This window comes from Leptodactylus fuscus, chromosome 11 (assembly GCF_031893055.1).
Source record: "Leptodactylus fuscus isolate aLepFus1 chromosome 11, aLepFus1.hap2, whole genome shotgun sequence".
Classification (NCBI taxonomy): domain Eukaryota; kingdom Metazoa; phylum Chordata; class Amphibia; order Anura; family Leptodactylidae; genus Leptodactylus; species Leptodactylus fuscus.
Genome location: NC_134275.1, coordinates 13324836 through 13343497, shown reverse-complemented (window position 1 = coordinate 13343497; position 18662 = coordinate 13324836). Strand labels below are relative to the sequence as shown.

At 41.3% G+C, this 18662-nt stretch overlaps 2 protein-coding genes across 2 annotated transcripts; one reads left to right on the top strand and one right to left on the bottom strand.

Annotated features, from left to right (window-relative positions):
• Positions 1-6613: 6613 nt before the first annotated feature.
• Positions 6614-8310, bottom strand: LOC142184310 (L-threonyl-[L-threonyl-carrier protein] 4-chlorinase-like). Its single transcript, XM_075259092.1, has 6 exons — positions 8181-8310; positions 7726-7942; positions 7542-7633; positions 7291-7430; positions 7003-7107; positions 6614-6721 (listed from the first exon to the last, which is right to left on the bottom strand). The coding sequence occupies exons 1-6, from the start codon at positions 8308-8310 to the stop codon at positions 6614-6616; spliced, it is 792 nt and encodes a 263-aa protein (XP_075115193.1).
• A 3864-nt stretch (positions 8311-12174) lies between these two features.
• On the top strand, positions 12175-17617 carry LOC142184764 (uncharacterized). The gene is made up of 9 exons (XM_075259827.1): positions 12175-12241; positions 12333-12446; positions 14197-15858; positions 16027-16126; positions 16239-16387; positions 16471-16583; positions 17048-17137; positions 17218-17340; positions 17432-17617. The coding sequence occupies exons 1-9, from the start codon at positions 12175-12177 to the stop codon at positions 17615-17617; spliced, it is 2604 nt and encodes an 867-aa protein (XP_075115928.1).
• Positions 17618-18662: the final 1045 nt, after the last annotated feature.

The window sequence follows — 18662 nt, the reverse complement described above, 5'->3', positions numbered from 1 at the left end:
CCTGCACTGCTACAAGCATCTACCTGAGCGATTCCCCACACCGTCTATTAATCTATTCATTTACTGCTTTATATTCTGTCCATATTGCTGTTTGCTGTTGGATCTGATTTTACATCAATTTATTAATTAACTGGTTTATGCTTAGCCGATTTTCAATGCGATAACTAAATTCTGAATGCGTGTGTGTTTTGTTAGGCTATGAATAAGGGGCTTATTGCCCTGAAACGCGTGAGCTACTCATATTGGTTTCTCATGGATCCTTGAAGTCAATGTTTTATGTTGTTATTGTTATGGATTAAAAGTTACATTTTATTAAACATAACCTTGGACGCTGGAATTTTGTACCCAGTTTCCACATCTGCACCTTATTCCCTTGGGGTCCAGGGAATTGAATTTCCGTGCATCAACTTTTTCATGGTTGGACTTGGAAGTTTAAACTCCTTGGAGAATTTCCTTGTCATCTGATACATCGACTGCAGTCAGGTAGCCATTGGTATCATAGAATTTGGAATTTGGTTAATTATACTTTGTACTAATAGGTGACTAATATTTCCTGGATGACATTAACCCTTATAGACCTGATGTCATCACTATCCAAGAAATTCCTTTAATAATAGCCACAGAATTTCCAGGGTTCATTGTACATGTAGAATACCAGCAGATATTATGTTGCAATAGCCCAGTCCTGGGGATTTTACTGCAATTCAGGAAGAAAATATAATATGTTATGAGGTTTAATAAGTCACCTCTCTATTGTATTTTGCAAGATATTGTATGTCTGTAATATGTATATCTGCCTGCGCCGCCAAACAAAGGATTAACTCGGAGTCTGGTGAGCACCGCCACGCTTTCATTTCTTTTCATGTTCTACCTGCGAGCTAAAAGTTTCATAAGGTCACAAATTGCCGCAATAATAAAACAGAAACCTGACAAATGTGTTCGTGTTTAATCGAATAAACTGGAAGATTCTGGGCTAGAAACACCTCTCTGATCTCATCTCGTTCCGTCACTCGCACTTGTGTTGTATCTGATGTCATCATGTCAAGGAACCGCAGATTATTAATTGTCTCCAAGAATAGAACAGAAATCTAATGACGAATATTTTTAGTTCTCAGCCACCTGGAAGTTGCTTCAGGTGAAGGTGACGATGAAATTTCCAAGAAACTGAGTCAAGTTCTTAAGAGGAATCCTATTGTTTCTGTACAAGCTGTTAGGCACGTTGCATTTGTTCTTTTTCTTATTTTTCTATTTCCTCTTAAGATAAAAGATCCTGGGCATTGTAATGTGAGGGTCGCTAAGATGGAAAAGTGTTTTTGTTGGATTGTTTTTTTAGGCTATGGCCCCACGCGGCATCCCACAGCAATAAAGCACTGCGTGAAAAACCGCGGCGGCAATGCATTGCAATTCTTCCTGCAGCGCTTTAGAAATAATGTTCGCAGGGTTTTCCAGGATTTCTGTTACAATTATACCTGTGGGGAAACTGCTGGCTTTTCCATGGGTATAATTGACAGGCTGGAATTTCCAATACCGCGCCGTTTTTTGAAATCATGATGTTTTTACAGCAAAGTGGGCATTGGATTCGCAAGAATCCCATCCACTTTACCATTATTGTAAAACACCGCGTAAAACCAGGGACTCACACAGGATAAATGCAGATAAATGTGTGCGGGGTCACGGTGCAATTTTATTCTGCACTTTTTCCCTTCACTTCTGCAGCATCTTGCTAGTTGTCTTCTCCAGCGTTTCGGTGCAGTGTGTGACGTTCTTTAACATGACCCCTTCCCCACCTCAGCCATGATTTCATTCCCAGTTTTTGCTCTGCACTTTCCATAAGCCATCACTTTTGGATTTTTCAGTTCACAGAGCTTTATAGGGGATTATTTTTTGCAGGACAAAGTGTATTTTGTAATGGCATCAATTGACATTCCATAAAATGGAAAAAAAAAAAACTCAGAATAGAGATGAATTATTTTAATAATTTTAGGGGATGTCCAATGTTTTGATCACTTTTTATACAATCTTTTGGCTGCATGATAGAAAAAAACAGGGTAGGGGCGTCAGAAGAGACTCCAGATACTACGATTGATACAGGATAAATGTGATTATCTTTGTGATGATATAGAATTCTATCTGATAAGACCTATTATCAGGAACATGTGGAAGATCCCATCCTGCACATTTAAGTCAATTCAGTCAGTTCATTTCACATGGGTTCCATACGGGGGTTTTAAATCTTAAGGAAAGAGATTACCTCTTGGTAAAAAAAAAAAAAAAAAAACACACCAGGGGTATTTTACCATCTCCCAAAGATTCACAAAAGTCTTGTGAATCCCCCTGGACGCCCAATTATTTAGGGCATGAACGCTCTAACACGGAACCTGTCCGAATATATTGATTTACAACTTCAGAAACTGGTACAAAATCTCCCATCGTATTTGCGGGATTCCTCAGCTTTATTGAATGATTTATTACTAGAGATGAGCGAACACTAAAATGTTCGAGGTTCGAAATTCGATTCGAACAGCCGCTCACTGTTCGAGTGTTCGAATGGGTTTCGAACCCCATTATAGTCTATGGGGAACATATACTCGTTAAGGGGGAAACCCAAATTCGTGTCTGGAGGGTCACCAAGTCCACTATGACACCCCAGGAAATGATACCAACACCCTGGAATGACACTGGGACAGCAGGGGAAGCATGTCTGGGGGCATAAAAGTCACTTTATTTCATGGAAATCCCTGTCAGTTTGCGATTTTCGCAAGCTAACTTTTCCCCATAGAAATGCATTGGCCAGTGCTGATTGGCCAGAGTACGGAACTCGACCAATCAGCGCTGGCTCTGCTGGAGGAGGCGGAGTCTAAGATCGCTCCACACCAGTCTCCATTCAGGTCCGACCTTAGACTCCGCCTCCTCCGGCAGAGCCAGCGCTGATTGGCCGAAGGCTGGCCAATGCATTCCTATGCGAATGCAGAGACTTAGCAGTGCTGAGTCAGTTTTGCTCAACTACACATCTGATGCACACTCGGCACTGCTACATCAGATGTAGCAATCTGATGTAGCAGAGCCGAGGGTGCACTAGAACCCCTGTGCAAACTCAGTTCACGCTAATAGAATGCATTGGCCAGCGCTGATTGGCCAATGCATTCTATTAGCCCGATGAAGTAGAGCTGAATGTGTGTGCTAAGCACACACATTCAGCACTGCTTCATCACGCCAATACAATGCATTAGCCAGTGCTGATTGGCCAGAGTACGGAATTCGGCCAATCAGCGCTGGCTCTGCTGGAGGAGGCGGAGTCTAAGGTCGGACCTGAATGGAGACTGGTGTGGAGCGATCTTAGACTCCGCCTCCTCCAGCAGAGCCAGCGCTGATTGGTCGAGTTCCGTACTCTGGCCAATCAGCGCTGGCCAATGCATCCCTATGGGAAAAAGTTTATCTCACAAAAATCACAATTACACACCCGATAGAGCCCCAAAAAGTTATTTTTAATAACATTCCCCCCTAAATAAAGGTTATCCCTAGCTATCCCTGCCTGTACAGCTATCCCTGTCTCATAGTCACAAAGTTCACATTCTCATATGACCCGGATTTGAAATCCACTATTCGTCTAAAATGGAGGTCACCTGATTTCGGCAGCCAATGACTTTTTCCAATTTTTTTCAATGCCCCCGGTGTCGTAGTTCCTGTCCCACCTCCCCTGCACTGTTATTGGTGCAAAAAAGGCGCCAGGGAAGGTGGGAGGGGAATCGAATTTTGGCGCACTTTACCACGCGGTGTTCGATTCGATTCGAACATAGCGAACACCCTGATATCCGATCGAACATGTGTTCGATAGAACACTGTTCGCTCATCTCTATTTATTACCCTTCAAATGGAAAGCCACATATCTATGGGCAACTTTAGATGTTGCGGCATTATACTCTAACATCCCCCATAAAGAGGGTTTATGTGCAATTAGAACAGCACTGGATACTAAATCTTCCCTACCGGAGGTTCAGAAAGACTTCATTATTAATGGAATAAAATTCATATTGGAGCACAATGTGTTCCGGTTTGGATATAAGATCTAACTCCAGACCTGTGGCACAGCAATGGGGACTAAATTCGCCCCAAGCTATGCCAACTTCTATGGAGGAGAATTTGAACAGAGCTATATTCATGATAATTCCAACTGGTATAGACATGTAGTACATAGCATATAGAAAAGGATAGTAGGATCCGCTCGACCAGGTAAGTTAAAAAATAACTTTTAATCCGACATGGTTAAAAAACACACAAAAGAAAATAGATGTGAAATGACAAAAAAGAAGAAAAATGGTGATTAAAACCACATTCTGATAGCTCTAGCTGACGCGTTTCAAGACACAAGGTCTCTTACTCATAGCTTTGAAGCAAAGCTATGAGTAAGAGACCTTGTGTCTTGAAACGCGTCAGCTAGAGCTATCAGAATGTGGTTTTAATCACCATTTTTCTTCTTTTTTGTCATTTCACATCTATTTTCTTTTGTGTGTTTTTTAACCATGTCGGATTAAAAGTTATTTTTTAACTTACCTGGTCGAGCGGATCCTACTATCCTTTTCTATATGCTTCAACTACAAAGTGCCTTAGTCAGAGGCCAGGATCGTGCACCCAGGAATTATAAGGACTTATCAAGCTAACTGGAGGTGGTGAGCTATATGCTTATTTTTCTTATCTATTTACATGTAGTACACTATAGACAATCTATCGACGATCTCTTATTTATATGGGAGGGATTGGAGGAATCCTTTGGAGATTTTGTGACGTATCTGAACAGCAATCAATGGGGATTAAAATTCTCAGGGAAGATAGAGAAATCTCCCATTGAGTATTTGGATCTTATCCTTATGAGTTCAGATGAAAAGGTTACAACCAAAACATTCTTCAAGACTGTAGACTGTAATGGTCTATTGGATTATAACAGCCTCCATTATAGTCAATGGAAGAAGAACATTCCATATGAACAGTTAAAACGAATCCAACGAAACTGTACTAACGAAACAGAACAAAGTGGGATTATAAGATTATAAGTGAGAGATTTGTGGCAAAAAATTATCCATGTCCAATTATTGAGTCAGTTAGGGTCAGAGTTAATAAATTAACCCAGATAGATTGTCTGGTGTCAAGACCTAAAACAAATAATGATGACTACTTTTAATGGCTCCCATGACACTATACGTGCTATTCTCTCTAAGTACTGGTATATACGGACCCGAATTAATAAACATCGATCCAATATTTTGAATGGTTACCCAAAACATAGAGTATCTCGTCATTTCTCTATGAGACATAATAGGGACTTTGGAGGTTGTAGGGTAACGCCTATTGATTTCATTCCGACTAATCAATCAAATAGATTTGAGACACTTAGACGTCGCGAGATCTATTGGATCTATCAATTGAATACTTTAAGCCCAATGGGTCTTAATGAAATGTTAGAGGATGCCACATCTTAATAGCTTTTTCTTTTTCTTCCTTTTTCTTGAAACATAATTGTTGATATATGTATATTTTAGATTTTTAGGGAGATTTGGTTTGTACCTATCTCTTATATGTTATATGGTATACATTAACTATTCTATTTTTTGTATGCTTTACAGATCGATAGATTTAGATTGTCACCTAATAGAATTGATTTATAGTATTAGAATATCATTATACAGGTATGTTCTATATTTAATATTTTTTATTTTTTTTTAAATGTAGTCTTTTTATTTATTTATTAGTAATTAATGCATATAATGCACTAGGTGCTGCGCGGTGCTGTTTTGTGTTTTTTCCAGATACTACGATTGTCTCTGTGAATACCACAAGGCTCCAAAAAGTTAAAGAAACTATTTTTTACTGTTAAAAATGTTCTTTTCAGCATACATATATGTAATGGTGTGAACTGTAACTTGTTTCTTGATATGGGACATGTTTCAGGTAAATAGAACTGGATGGCGGATTCTTTTTACGTTGCTTGATATGTCTGGGTTCTCACCTGTGGCTGCTTTCTGCCGGGGGGTTCCATTCCCCAATCGGGGCGGATACTGGGCAGACCCCATAGACTATAATGGTTTTCACGGGTAATCACTTTTTAAGCGGATTAGGTTATGGTCCAAATGGATCCTCCGAACGGAAACCTGAACGCATGTGCGAAACTCGTGTGAGTAGTTAGTATTCATGTAAACCGAAAGGAAGGAGGGTAAGGCTGGATTCACATGGGGATTTTTGGGATTTTTAATGTAGTCACATCATGTGTTTAGTTTTGTTAACATTGTTGTGCATATAAAGAAAATGGATGAAAAGTCATATGGAAAGTCATACAAATAAATCCATTTCTATATAGTTTATTATACAATATCAGCAAAGGACAATGCAGTGTAATAAGTTATCATGTTACAGGACAATATACGGCATTAATATAATGTGTTACTATCTTTATATAATGAAAGGGACAACAAGGAGACAGAGAAGACTGGCCGATCTACAGCACATGTATATGTATATATAACAAATAGTTATACCAATCTACCATGTGGTCTGAAGCTGTATGACTACATTGTAAGGATTTTATACCCATTCTATACAATCATTTCCATAGAACAAGAAATTACAATGTCTTGGTGAAGAAGTTCGGAGCGTTGTCCTTAAAGTGATTATATTCGTCTGTTCCAGCTACCAGGACGGTCGCAGGGAAAGTCCTCGGACGTTCGGGGTCCTGTAATAGAAAGTTAGGGTTAATTCTGCTTTCGGGTCCCCGATGTACAGCAATGTTATTGTCACCTTCCTTATTGTATATACAGCCCAAGGCCTACATATAATGATGGGCAGCAGATTAAACATCATGTAAATGTCCCCATATTGGTAATGAATGGAGCAGCACTATGGGAGTGATACATCCACACCGGCTTATAGATTAGAGGCATCAATGGTGTCATGTCTGTATCTGAATATAAAGCCGTACAACTATTACCGGCCTCATGGACAGGGTTCTCTTACCTTGACAGGATAAGCCGTCGTAGGGACATAACGGATGACAAATCCACATCTTCTTCTGTCAGACATGTTGGGTTCACTGGCATGAACAGTCAGACCATCATGGACCTGTCAGAATAGAGGAACATACACAGAGATCGGTCAGTATACAATCCTCCCACATCACATGGAGACGTCTTATCAATGTGTCCTGCGATGACCAACAGATGATCTGTGTAGTGTTTGGGCGTCGGACCCCAACAGATCCCAGATATCCTATACAGTGTCTATAGGACATCATGTTGTACTTACAGACATCTGACCGGCTTTCAGGGGACACTCCACCAAATCTTCTACGTTCACCAGGTGCTTTGGGATCTCCTGGTTTGCGGTCAGCATATTCCCGGCCGTCTCTGCAGTTCTGTGCTCCAGTATACCTCGCTTATGGCTCTCTGGGGTATTATATATGACAGACAATGTATATAAGACTCATGGAAATAATCCATAGTGAGACATTCTGATATCATAAATGTAACTATTCATAAACCGCCATAAGGAGGTACCTGGAATAATCTGTAGGACTCCATTCTCTGCATCGACATCATCAAACGCCAGCCATACAGAAGCCACCGGACCTCCCTCAAATCCCCAGTATCTGGAAAGATGTAATAAGTCACCTATAGGTTACACACGGACAACAAGCCCATCGTCTTACGGCTATGAATGTCTACCCAATGTCATACTCACTTGATATCCTGATGCCAGGCCACATAAGGGGCAATGTTTTCTTTGTGAGGAACCTCCGAGGCGGGATATTTACAGATAAATCTGGAGTCCAGAAGAATGACATTGGGGCCCAGGACAGCGGTGATGGCTGCCAGTAGATTGGGATGTGCGGCCAGGTCCATCACCCACTCATACTGCATATGGATGTTGTGTAGGTTGTACTGAGCGTATTCTTTACCTGAAAGATAACATATATGGGACTCAGTAGGATCTATATGATAACATTATATACAGAGAGGATTTGTCTGCAGATTACATCATTCCCCTTTGCAAAAAATATTCTGATCATGGTTCGTTTTTTCTATGAAATTTTTGTGTTTGGACGAACCCCAAATGTTGTGTCAAATCCGGTCGTAAATGAATCGTTCGCCCATCTCCATTTATATTGCAATAAAGTCAATTCTTAGTAAACTTACCAAACTTCTCTTCCAGCTTTGCATGCTGCGCCTGAGCTTGGAGCAATTCCTTCTCATCTAATACATGGACTGCGGTCAGGAAGCCATTGGCCTCGTAGAATTCCTTCATCTTCTTAGTGTCAGTCTTCATGGTGCAGTTACTAGGATGCTACAGCTATGCCAAGAATGACTGAACCCTGGATACAACAATCTGCTAGTCACTGACTTATATACTAAATCTGCTGCAGGCCCAGCCCTTGTCATTCTTCTCGGGAACAGGTTATTTGTTATGTAGTGTATTTTTTGTCATATTAGTTCCTGGATGACATAGTGACATCCATAGCCCTGAGTGACTCTTTTTCATCTCACCGGTATACGACATATTTATTAGTAGTAGTTACAGGATTTCCTTGTGTCATTCCATATTATCACACATGACTGAGAGGTGACAAGGACGTGGGGAGGGAAATTCCATCGCAATTCAGGAAGCAAATATAAGATGTTATCAGGTTTAACAAATGAGTTTTATGTGCAAGACATCTCGTTTTTGTATTTCAATCTTAAGAGCTTTTTTTTTTGGAGATTGTGAGCCCCACATAGAGTTCACAATGTACATTTTTCCCTATCAATATGTCTTTTTGTAATATGAGATGGAAATCCATGCAAACATAGTGAGAACATGCAAACTCCTTGCAGTTGTTTTTTTGCCCTTGGCGGGATTTGAACACCAGGACTCCAGTGGTAACCACTGAGCCACCGTTTGGCCCCTAATATTAAGAGCTTTTGACAAAAATAGTAGGAATCCAGAATAGAAACTAAAATTTTCCAAAAAAATCTCCCTTCTGGTGTCCTAGATGTCTCTAAAAGGGTCATGTCCTGTATTATAGAGCAGAGGACCGGGCTTTAGTGCGACTACGTGTTGTTTTAATGGTGGTCACACAGTTGTATTAATATTACTGTATGTGAATTTCCTATTCTTGCCCCCTTTCAGGGATCCCTCAATACACTATCATGGACATTTTGTGCAGTAATTTTGTCCGATGTTCATCTGAATGGAGTCTTAGAGGTTTGGTGGATTTTTCTGCACAGATTTCTCTTTCTAGTTTATTTTTCTAATATATTTCCAGGACAGTTTTGGGTCGTTAGGATGGGACTAGTCTTAGGAATTATAAATGGAAAATTTATGTGCCGTGTAAGGCCTGGTTTACATCTGCCTCGGTAACCCGTTCAGGGGAGTTCGCATGGGGACCATATTTTTAAACTCTCTAGTCTAGGGGATCATTCACACGGTCATGTGGCAGACATGTTTGCAGCAGCCATCCTATGGCCGTTTTGACAACGCACATTCGCATTTTTATAAACTACGAACCCTGTCCATACAGACATTTATAAATTCAGAGTGTTTCTAGAAGCTCCAAAATTCTGACTCTCTGAGTTTGACCATGAGACGAATATTTGGTGCAAAACATGTAGTCAAAATCTCATAGAGATGATCGAGTAGTATCCGATCGAGTAGGAATTCAATAGAATAGTACGGTATACGAAATACTCAGACTCATTCGAATACTACTCGCTATTCGCAGTAAAGATTCGATTCAGAACCAGCGTTGATTGGCCGAATGCTATACAGTGTGTAGCATTCGGCCAATCAACGCTGGTTCTGCCGGAGGCTTGTCTGTGACGACACGGAGTCTAAGATCGGACTACAACAGTCTTCATTGTGGTCCGATCTTAGACTCCGCCTCCTCACAGACGAGCCTCCGGCAGAACCAGCGTTGATTGGCCGAATGCTGTACACTGTATAGCATTTGGCAAATCAACGGTGGTCAATGCATTCCTATGAGAAATAGTCAGCTCCCACATAACGCAAGCTGCCAGCTCTCCGGACTAGCAAAGACGAGCCTGCTGCAGAACCAGTGTTGATTGGCTGAATGCTATACAGTGTATAGCATTCGGCCAATCAATGCTTGTTCTGCAGGACGAGTAAGGGCCGGTTCACATTAGCGCTTGCCTCCCATCCAGAAGGAGTCCACAGGAGGACCGCCTGAACAGAATATCAGCGCAACTGCAAGCGCTGTGCAGTTAAAGCACACGGACCCCACAGACTATAATGGGGTCCGTGCGCTTTCACTGCACAGCGCTCCTCCTAAACACTCTCCTCCTGCTACTCGTGGACTTGGTGACTCTCCTTTAGTCGAATAGTGGTCATTTTTTTCCCATAGACTATAATTGGATTCGATATTCGATTGAGTAGTGGAATATTGAGGCTGTACTCGAAACGAATATCGAATCTGGAATATTTCACTACTCGCTCATCTCTAATAGGCAGGTTAGTAATCTGCTGCTGACAAGGATTACACAATAAACTGGATCATTCTGAAATAGAAACACCGCACTGATGTCACCTACAGTTTCATCTCGTTCCGTCACTCACAACTTGTGTTGTATCCGACGTCATCATGTCAAGGAAAGTACAGACTAATAGTCTCCGAGAATAGAACAGTAATCTAATGACAGATCCTTTATGATACAGCTCTGGATGTTGTGTCTGGTGAACACGGAGGTGGAATTTCCATGGACCTGAGGTAATGACTTTCTTAAGATAGATTTCTCTTTATCCCGGGTGAGATAAGATGAGATAAGATGCTAGTAAATAAAGTGTTTTTTTCTGAACTGCTTCTTAACAGTCTGTAATATAATATCATGTTTTCTGAGATTAGACCTTTCGTCATGAGTGGAATTTTGGAGTCCGGTTTTGGTATCCATGTGTTAGCTACAATCTTTGATCTTAATTTTTGTCTTTGTCATAATTTTTCGGGGATTCTGCTAAATGCCCATTTTTAGCCTATTTTGGGCAGAAACACCATTATGGTCTATGGTGTCCACGGTTTTCCGTGGATAACTTTTTTTTTAGACTAGGGGCCCCACGTTGCGGAAATGCAGATTTTTTTGTTGCAGTTTTTTGAGCCTCATTTAAGCTGCATTTCCACAACGTGGGACTTTATGCATGACCCACATCTGCGTTTGGTAATCCATTCAGGATTCTGCATGTGGACCCCCCTCCGAAAGGTATCCCAAACACATTGGCAAGTGGTGTGCAGTGAAAGCACACAGACCCCATAGACTATAATGGGGTCCATGTGCTTTCCGCATGCTGCCTGCACTAATCATGTGGCACTAATCATCACAAAGTACTTTTCTGCAGACACCGCGCGGAGAGCACACGAACCCCATTATAGTCTATGGGGTCCATGTGCTTTCACTGCACACCGCTTGCCAATGTGTTTGGTATTCCATTCGGTGGGATCCCATGCGGACTCCCCAAACGGATTACCGATGCAGATGCGAACAAACCCTTAGCCTTAAACAGATTAGGACCTCCTAAACGTAATCCCGAATGCAGGTGTAAACCTAGCGAAAGTCGTTGCTCAACAAATTGCAACAAACAAATAACTTTACAAAAATGGAATTCCACATCAACGTCCCCCTAACCTTCCCAATGCAATGGATTCTTATTTTTGGTATTCAGGTCTCCAACGCAGCAGAGGAACGGAAACAACTATGTCGATAAGAACCTGCAACAGGGAAGAGATAATATCCAACAACATGGAGAATACATCTGTCAGTTTTTTGGATCACAGAACAGATACAGAAGCCTATTATATGACTAACTATTATTATTCCTAAAGGTGAGGATAGGGAATTCACCTATATATATAGTCCTATGTATAGTATGTCACGTATGTATAACCGCAGCAGTAATGTAGTAGTAGCAACATCACTCGTATTGCTCAAGGCTGTGCACTACGCCAGGACTAGCAGAGGAGAAGAACAAGATAAACCTGTCGCTTTTCCTTGTGGCTTCAGGAAATGGAAATTCTAGGAGAGGAAACCAGGCACGTGTGAGCCGGAGCGGCATGTTTGTGGGTGGATACCATGACATAATACGGTGACATAATACTGTATAAAGTCTCTCAGGAGAGAGCAATGAGAGAGTGTGAGAAGTGCAGCAGCTATGAGCGAATCTACAAACAGAGGCGAGTCGCTGTATCTCAGCACCGGTGTCCTGGCTATTAGTGCAGGTAGGAGATACTGTATATAACCTATACCTGGCCAGTATATACCAACTGGTTGCAATGCATGCTTAGGTAATGCTTTATTCTTCTGTTCTAGGGAGTCTGCTTCTCTCAGTACAATATTATAGCACGAATGCCTCTGCGTCTCTGATACCCCCGACTGCCCTGGGCATCCTCCTCCTTATCCTGGCAGCTGTTTTAGGATACGCAGGTATGGGTCTATATAGACTTTGTTTAGTGAACTGCCCTGAAATGTCATCATAGGTATAATGTATTGTGCCCCCAATATCATCATAGGTAAAATGTTCATTGTGCCCCCCAATATCATCATAGGTATAATGGTCAATGTGCCCCCAATATCATCATAGGTATAATGTTTCATGTACCCCCCAATATCATCACAGGTATAATGTCCAATGTGTCCCCCAATATTATCATAGGTATAATGTTCAATGTGCCCCCCAATATCATCATAGGTATAAGGTCCAATGTGCCCCCAATATCATCATAGGTATAATGTTCAATGTGCCCCCCAATATCATCATAGGTATAATGTTCCTTGTGCCCCAATATCATCATAGGTATAATGTTCAATGTGCCACCCGATATCATCATAGGTATAATGTTCAATGTACCCTGAAATATCATCATAGGTATAATGTTCAATGTGCCCCCAATATCATCATAGGTATAATGTTCAATGTGCCCCCCAATATCATCATAGGTATAAGGTCCAATGTGCCCCCAATATCATCATAGGTATAATGTTCAATGTACCCTGAAATATCATCATAGGTATAATGTTCAATGTGCCCCCCAATATCATCATAGGTATAATGTTCAATGTGCCCCCCAATATCATCATAGGTATAAGGTCCAATGTGCCCCCAATATCATCATAGGTATAATGTTCAATGTACCCTGAAATATCATCATAGGTATAATGTTCATTGTGCCCCCCAATATCATCATAGGTATAATGTTCAATGTGCCCCCCAATATCATCATAGGTATAATGTTCAATGTGCCCCCAATATCATCATAGGTATAATGTTCAATGTGTCCCCCCAATATCATCATAGGTATAATGTTCAATGTGCCCCAAATATCATCATAGGTATAATGTTCATTGTGCCCCCAATATCATCATAGGTATAATGTTCAATGTTCCCCCCAATATCATCATAGGTATAATGTTCAATGTTCCCCCCAATATCATCATAGGTATAATGGTCAATGTGCCCCCCAATATCATCATAGGTATAATGTTTAATGTGCCCCCCAATATCATCATAGGTATAATGTTCAATGTGTCCCCCAATATCATCATAGGTATAATGTTCAATGTGCCCCCCAATATCATCATAGGTATAATGTTCAATGTGCCCCCCAATATCATCATAGGTATAATGTTCAATGTGCCCCCCAATATCATCATAGGTATAATGTTCAATGTGCCCCCCCAATATTATCATAGGTATAATGTTCATTGTGCCCCCCAATATCATCATAGGTATAATGTTCATTGTGCCCCCCAATATCATCATAGGTATAATGTTCAATGTGCCCCCCAATATCATCATAGGTATAATGTTCAATGTGTCCCCCAATATCATCATAGGTATAATGTTTAATGTGCCCCCAATATCATCATAGGTATAATGTCCAATGTGCCCCCCAATATCATCATAGGTATAATGTTCAATGTGCCCCCCCAATATTATCATAGGTATAATGTTCATTGTGCCCCCCAATATCATCATAGGTATAATGTTCAATGTGCCCCCCCCAATATTATCATAGGTATAATGTTCATTGTGCCCCCCAATATCATCATAGGTATAATGTTCATTGTGCCCCCCCAATATCATCATAGGTATAATGTTCAATGTGCCCCCCCCATATCATCATAGGTATAATGGTCATTGTCATTATTGTCTTTATTGTCATTTGAATAACAGGAATCCGTAAAGTCCGAGGCGATGTCTCCCTGTGGGTCTCGTTGTTCTGGACAATGTCAGCTTTGTGGTGTGGATATGGAGTCAACTTGATACTGAGAGGAAACAATGTCATCAGCATCTCCGAAATGAGGAACGCGATTGTCCCTGGCTTAGTGGCTTTGATCCTGGGGCTGCTTATTATTGGTGTAGTGGGGGTTCTTCAGAAGGAAGTGGTCCTTGCTTTGATGTCCATCACCCTTTGTCTTGCCAACATTCATGAGCTAGTTATATTCTATGACGCCATCGGCCCCTCGGTGGTTGCATGTAATTACCTTATAGTGGTGTTACTTGGGATATACTTTATTGGTGGTCGGTCTCTTCAGAGTCTTTGCAAGAAGCGAATTAGTTTGCCGGGAACAGACATAACTCACAAAAGCAATGAGCAAGGAGCATCTAGCGGATCTAGTAAGGTGCCACTATTAGCCACTTGTCTCATTCTTAACATGGTGGCCTCCAGTGTGTTTGGCTGCCGGCTCCTTGGAATAACCAGTAGCCTTTTTGTTGGCCAGGTCGCATGGCTATGGATGGCCTCTGTCTACCAGACAGTTATCTGCGTCCTCTCATATCGTAACTATCACATGCTAGAAGCCACGCATTTTGCATTTTTCTCCATTTTGAGATACGCCGAAGGCTACTCTCTACTGTATCAGTTCTTGAACACCAGTCAGGTAACCTATCCCCTTCCATTCTTGGTGGTCTTTTCTATACTATTTTTTGTCCTGGCTCTCTTTACCAGTATTCAGAGTCTTATACAATCTATATACTTATTGTTCTTTGTCGCCTACTGCATTGCATTAGCATGTAACCCCAATGGGTTTTTTCATGGTGGACCACAGGGAGTGGATATTGCAATATACATAGTTTCGGCCATTATCGCTCTAATTACTCTTTACAATGCAAAGTCCCCGGTAGGTGAGGGCGTCATTAAGAAATTGTTCATGAACAACAAGTTCAAGCTCCGCCAGGATAAAGATATAAATGAACCCTACCTTGGTTATTCCAAGTATGGCGATGCAGAAATCCTTGCACACGCGTGCAGTATCTTGGCTGCCTTTGCTATGACGATGCCAGGGACTCTTGGAGAACCATTGGCTACAGTTGTATTGCCATGGGTTGTAGTTGCTGGAGGACTTTATAATGTTATTTGCGGGTCCGTAGCTTTCTCCCGTGGGAAGACACTGGAAAGTAGCGCCTTCTTTCTGTATGGAGTGATGTGGGTGATATGGGGGATTTTCCGTTATAGTGGGGTCTATAGCACAAGCAGGGGCTTCAACACTTCTATAGGAATGATCTGTTTCATCCTCTTTAATGCTTTTATTGTTTTCAGTACGCTTTTCCTAAGTAAAGCTTGGTTTGTGTACACACTCACCTTCCAACTTATATTAATAAGCTTCCTTCTCGATGCCCTCAACGCGCTTCCCGCGGGCTATGACATCGCGGTGACTATTATATTCGGCCTTGCTGGCTTCTACCTATTTCTTTCATCGCTCCATAACACCACTTTTGAGACCCCCCTGTTACCAGTCGGCAGCCCCTTTATCAAAATTAGCGGCTTTACGAATGACAGATCCAAATGTCCTCATCTTGTTTCCACCAAGACCAGCTCGGTCCAAAAAATTGCAGGTAAGGTCAGAACACAAATGTCTCCATTGGCAAAATAACTTAAAGTGTCTTAAATAGTCTTCTTTGCATTCAGTTTTGACTGTAGCAAATAACAAAAATGTAGATTCAAAAATATGTTTATTTAAAAAATTTACGTAATTCTAATTTTCATGTTCCTATTTTTTTTAGAAATTATGAAAAATGGAGGAATCTGTGGCGTACCTACAGACACGGTGTACGTCCTGGTGGCAGCTTGCAACCAGCCAGAAGCCGTGGAGCGGGCATACAAGTATGTTTAGCTACAATTTATGGAATTTATGGAATTGCATATGGCAGAATTCTTAGCAATAAGTCAGCACAACATCGAAAAATATCAGATAAAAAATATTGTATTCTTGCAGAACAAAGCGTCAAGCTCAGGATCGCCCAATGTCTCTATGGATCTCAAGTCTAGATCAATTGAAACCTGCCAAACATTTGCTTAGTCCCTTGATATGGGACTTCATGGAAGCAGCTTGGCCTTCATCTATCAGTCTTGTGATCCCGAGAGGTGAGTACTTACCATGGTGTGGCCCACGTTGCATTACAAAAGAATTTGCCTTAAAGGTAATGATGACTTTATTCTATTGGCAGGTCCCTGGTTGGATGTGTTAGGTGCTCGAGAATCTGCAAAATACATTGGAACTCCTCAGAGCATTGCCATTCGGATACCGGACTGTACAGTGACTACTCACTTAATTGATATGGTAAGTTATAGGTCCAATTCCATTATAGGGATTCTATCATTAGAATCCCATTTTTAATTACGTACACGTCGGAATAGCTTTAAGAAAGGTTTACCTTTCTTTTTCTGATCTGCCGTTCCTGAGAAATTTCTTATTACTTCCATATGGAAATGAGCTTTCAGACAGCACAGAGGGGATCCCTTGTACTGTCCAAAAACTCTCCAGTGACGCCTCTTCATTGGGTGATCGGCCGCATCTTCAGCCAAAAGCGCAGACTGCGCATGTCCGTCAGCCATTTTCCTATGGCTGAATGGGCGCTCGTGTAATAGAATGGCAGTGCAGAGGATAAGCAGCCACTCCATTTAATTTGGTAGTACATGGGACCCTTATTCTTGGGATTATGGGGGTCTGCATGCAATTGCAATTTTTTTCATAAATAACATTTACTACAAAGAAAACGATATTAAACTCTATCCATTCTACAGGTCGGCCCCATCGCAGTCACGTCCGCCAACCCGTCTGGAGAAGCCGACACTACTCATCACAATCAAGTTTTTGCAAAATTAGGAGATAAGGTAAATCCATTGGCCTGCGTATTAAGGTAGTTACAAGTTACAAGCCGAAAACCAGTAGGTAATAGTGTCTATGCTTTCAGGTCGATGGCGTACTGTGTGATGGCGCATCCCCTGAAAATATTGCTTCTACTGTGGTGGACTGCACCAAAATCGAAACGGGTAACATTGCCTTCTTCAGAGTGGGCATCGTACCCAAGTCACAGGTAAGGCAGATACAATGATATTCTATGTATTTATTTTTTGATTTTTTTTTTTGTTACTTTTTTTTCTAACTCAAATTATTATATTTTTCAGGTTTTACAAATTTTAGACCAAGTGCAGAAGAAGCACAAGGGGGGTCTTGTCAACAGGGGCTTCTCTGGGTCTACAGACGAAATTGCACAGGAGATACACGAATCTGATAACAACCCAGACGGGAGGCAAGACGGCGGCGACTCATCCCATGTCAACAATGGCTTTACAATAGACGATGAATCGTAGTAGTCTGTGAATGGGAACGTTAAGAAACGGAACGATTTAAGGCTTTTATTTTTGTACTTATTTATATTGTTTCAATACTAGAGAATGGATAAATTATTAAATTATTTTCTTTTAATTGTTGTTGTCTTCAATGCCGTTGGTAGCCAGTAGGTTTGGGTGGGTTATAGAAATACACCTACAACTTCCTCCAAAAGAAAGACGCCATACACAGCTCCATACACAGAAATATAATAAAGTTATATAGTTTGGTTACCCAGAGAAAGACATAAAAATAAGACCCATCGGAAATTGTCACAAATTCAGTTTTTTCTAATTCGACCCCATTCTGAATCTTGTTTCATTTTCCCAGTAAATCATATCGAATATTAAATTGTACCAACCTTATGAGTAGTCCTGCAAAAAATAAGTCCTCAGACTGCTCTGTGAGGGAAAAATAAAAAAGTTACCGCTTTTGGAAGGTAGAGAATAAAAAACAAGTGCAAAAATGAACAAACTGCTGAGAAGGAGGTAAATCCCATTAAAAACCATATAAATCACACAAATAGCAGTCCAGACATAAGGCAGTATGTTATATCAGTAAGGCAGTATGGTCTCTACTCATTGTGAGGGGTGTGATCAGTGGTGTAACTAGGAATGGTGGGGTCCCGTGGTGAACTTTTGACATGCCCTCCCCCCCGGACCGACACTGAAGACCTCAACCAACTGACCCCTAAAGCCGCCCCCCCAACCTCCCGCGCACATTTCTGCGCACACAATAATACCCCATACTGGCCCCATTATGTCCCATAGTGGCCCCTGCATACAGTATTTTCCCCCATAATGGCCCCTGCACACAGTATTATGTCCCATAGTGGCCCCAGTACACAGTATTATGTCCCCCATAGTGGCCCCAGTACACAGTATTATGTCCCCCATAGTGGTCCCAGTACACAGTATTATGCCCCATAGTGGCCCCTGCACACAGTATTATGTCCCCCATAGTGGCCCCAGTACACAGTATTATGTCCCCCATAGAGGCCCCAGTACACAGTATTATGTCCCCCAT

Excerpts from the sequence above, each read along its gene's own strand:
- LOC142184310 (XM_075259092.1), bottom strand. The coding sequence starts at position 8,310 with ATGAAGACTGACACTAAGAAGATGAAGGAATTCTACGAGGCCAATGGC. Across the intron at positions 7,943-8,180 it reads AAAGCTGGAAGAGAAGTTTG|GTAAAGAATACGCTCAGTAC; the intron begins GTAAGTTTACTA and ends GTTATCTTTCAG. Across the intron at positions 7,431-7,541 it reads AGTCCTACAGATTATTCCAG|AGAGCCATAAGCGAGGTATA; the intron begins GTACCTCCTTAT and ends ATAATACCCCAG.
- LOC142184764 (XM_075259827.1), top strand. The coding sequence starts at position 12,175 with ATGAGCGAATCTACAAACAGAGGCGAGTCGCTGTATCTCAGCACCGGT. Across the intron at positions 16,127-16,238 it reads GCCGTGGAGCGGGCATACAA|AACAAAGCGTCAAGCTCAGG; the intron begins GTATGTTTAGCT and ends GTATTCTTGCAG. Across the intron at positions 17,138-17,217 it reads TTGCAAAATTAGGAGATAAG|GTCGATGGCGTACTGTGTGA; the intron begins GTAAATCCATTG and ends CTATGCTTTCAG.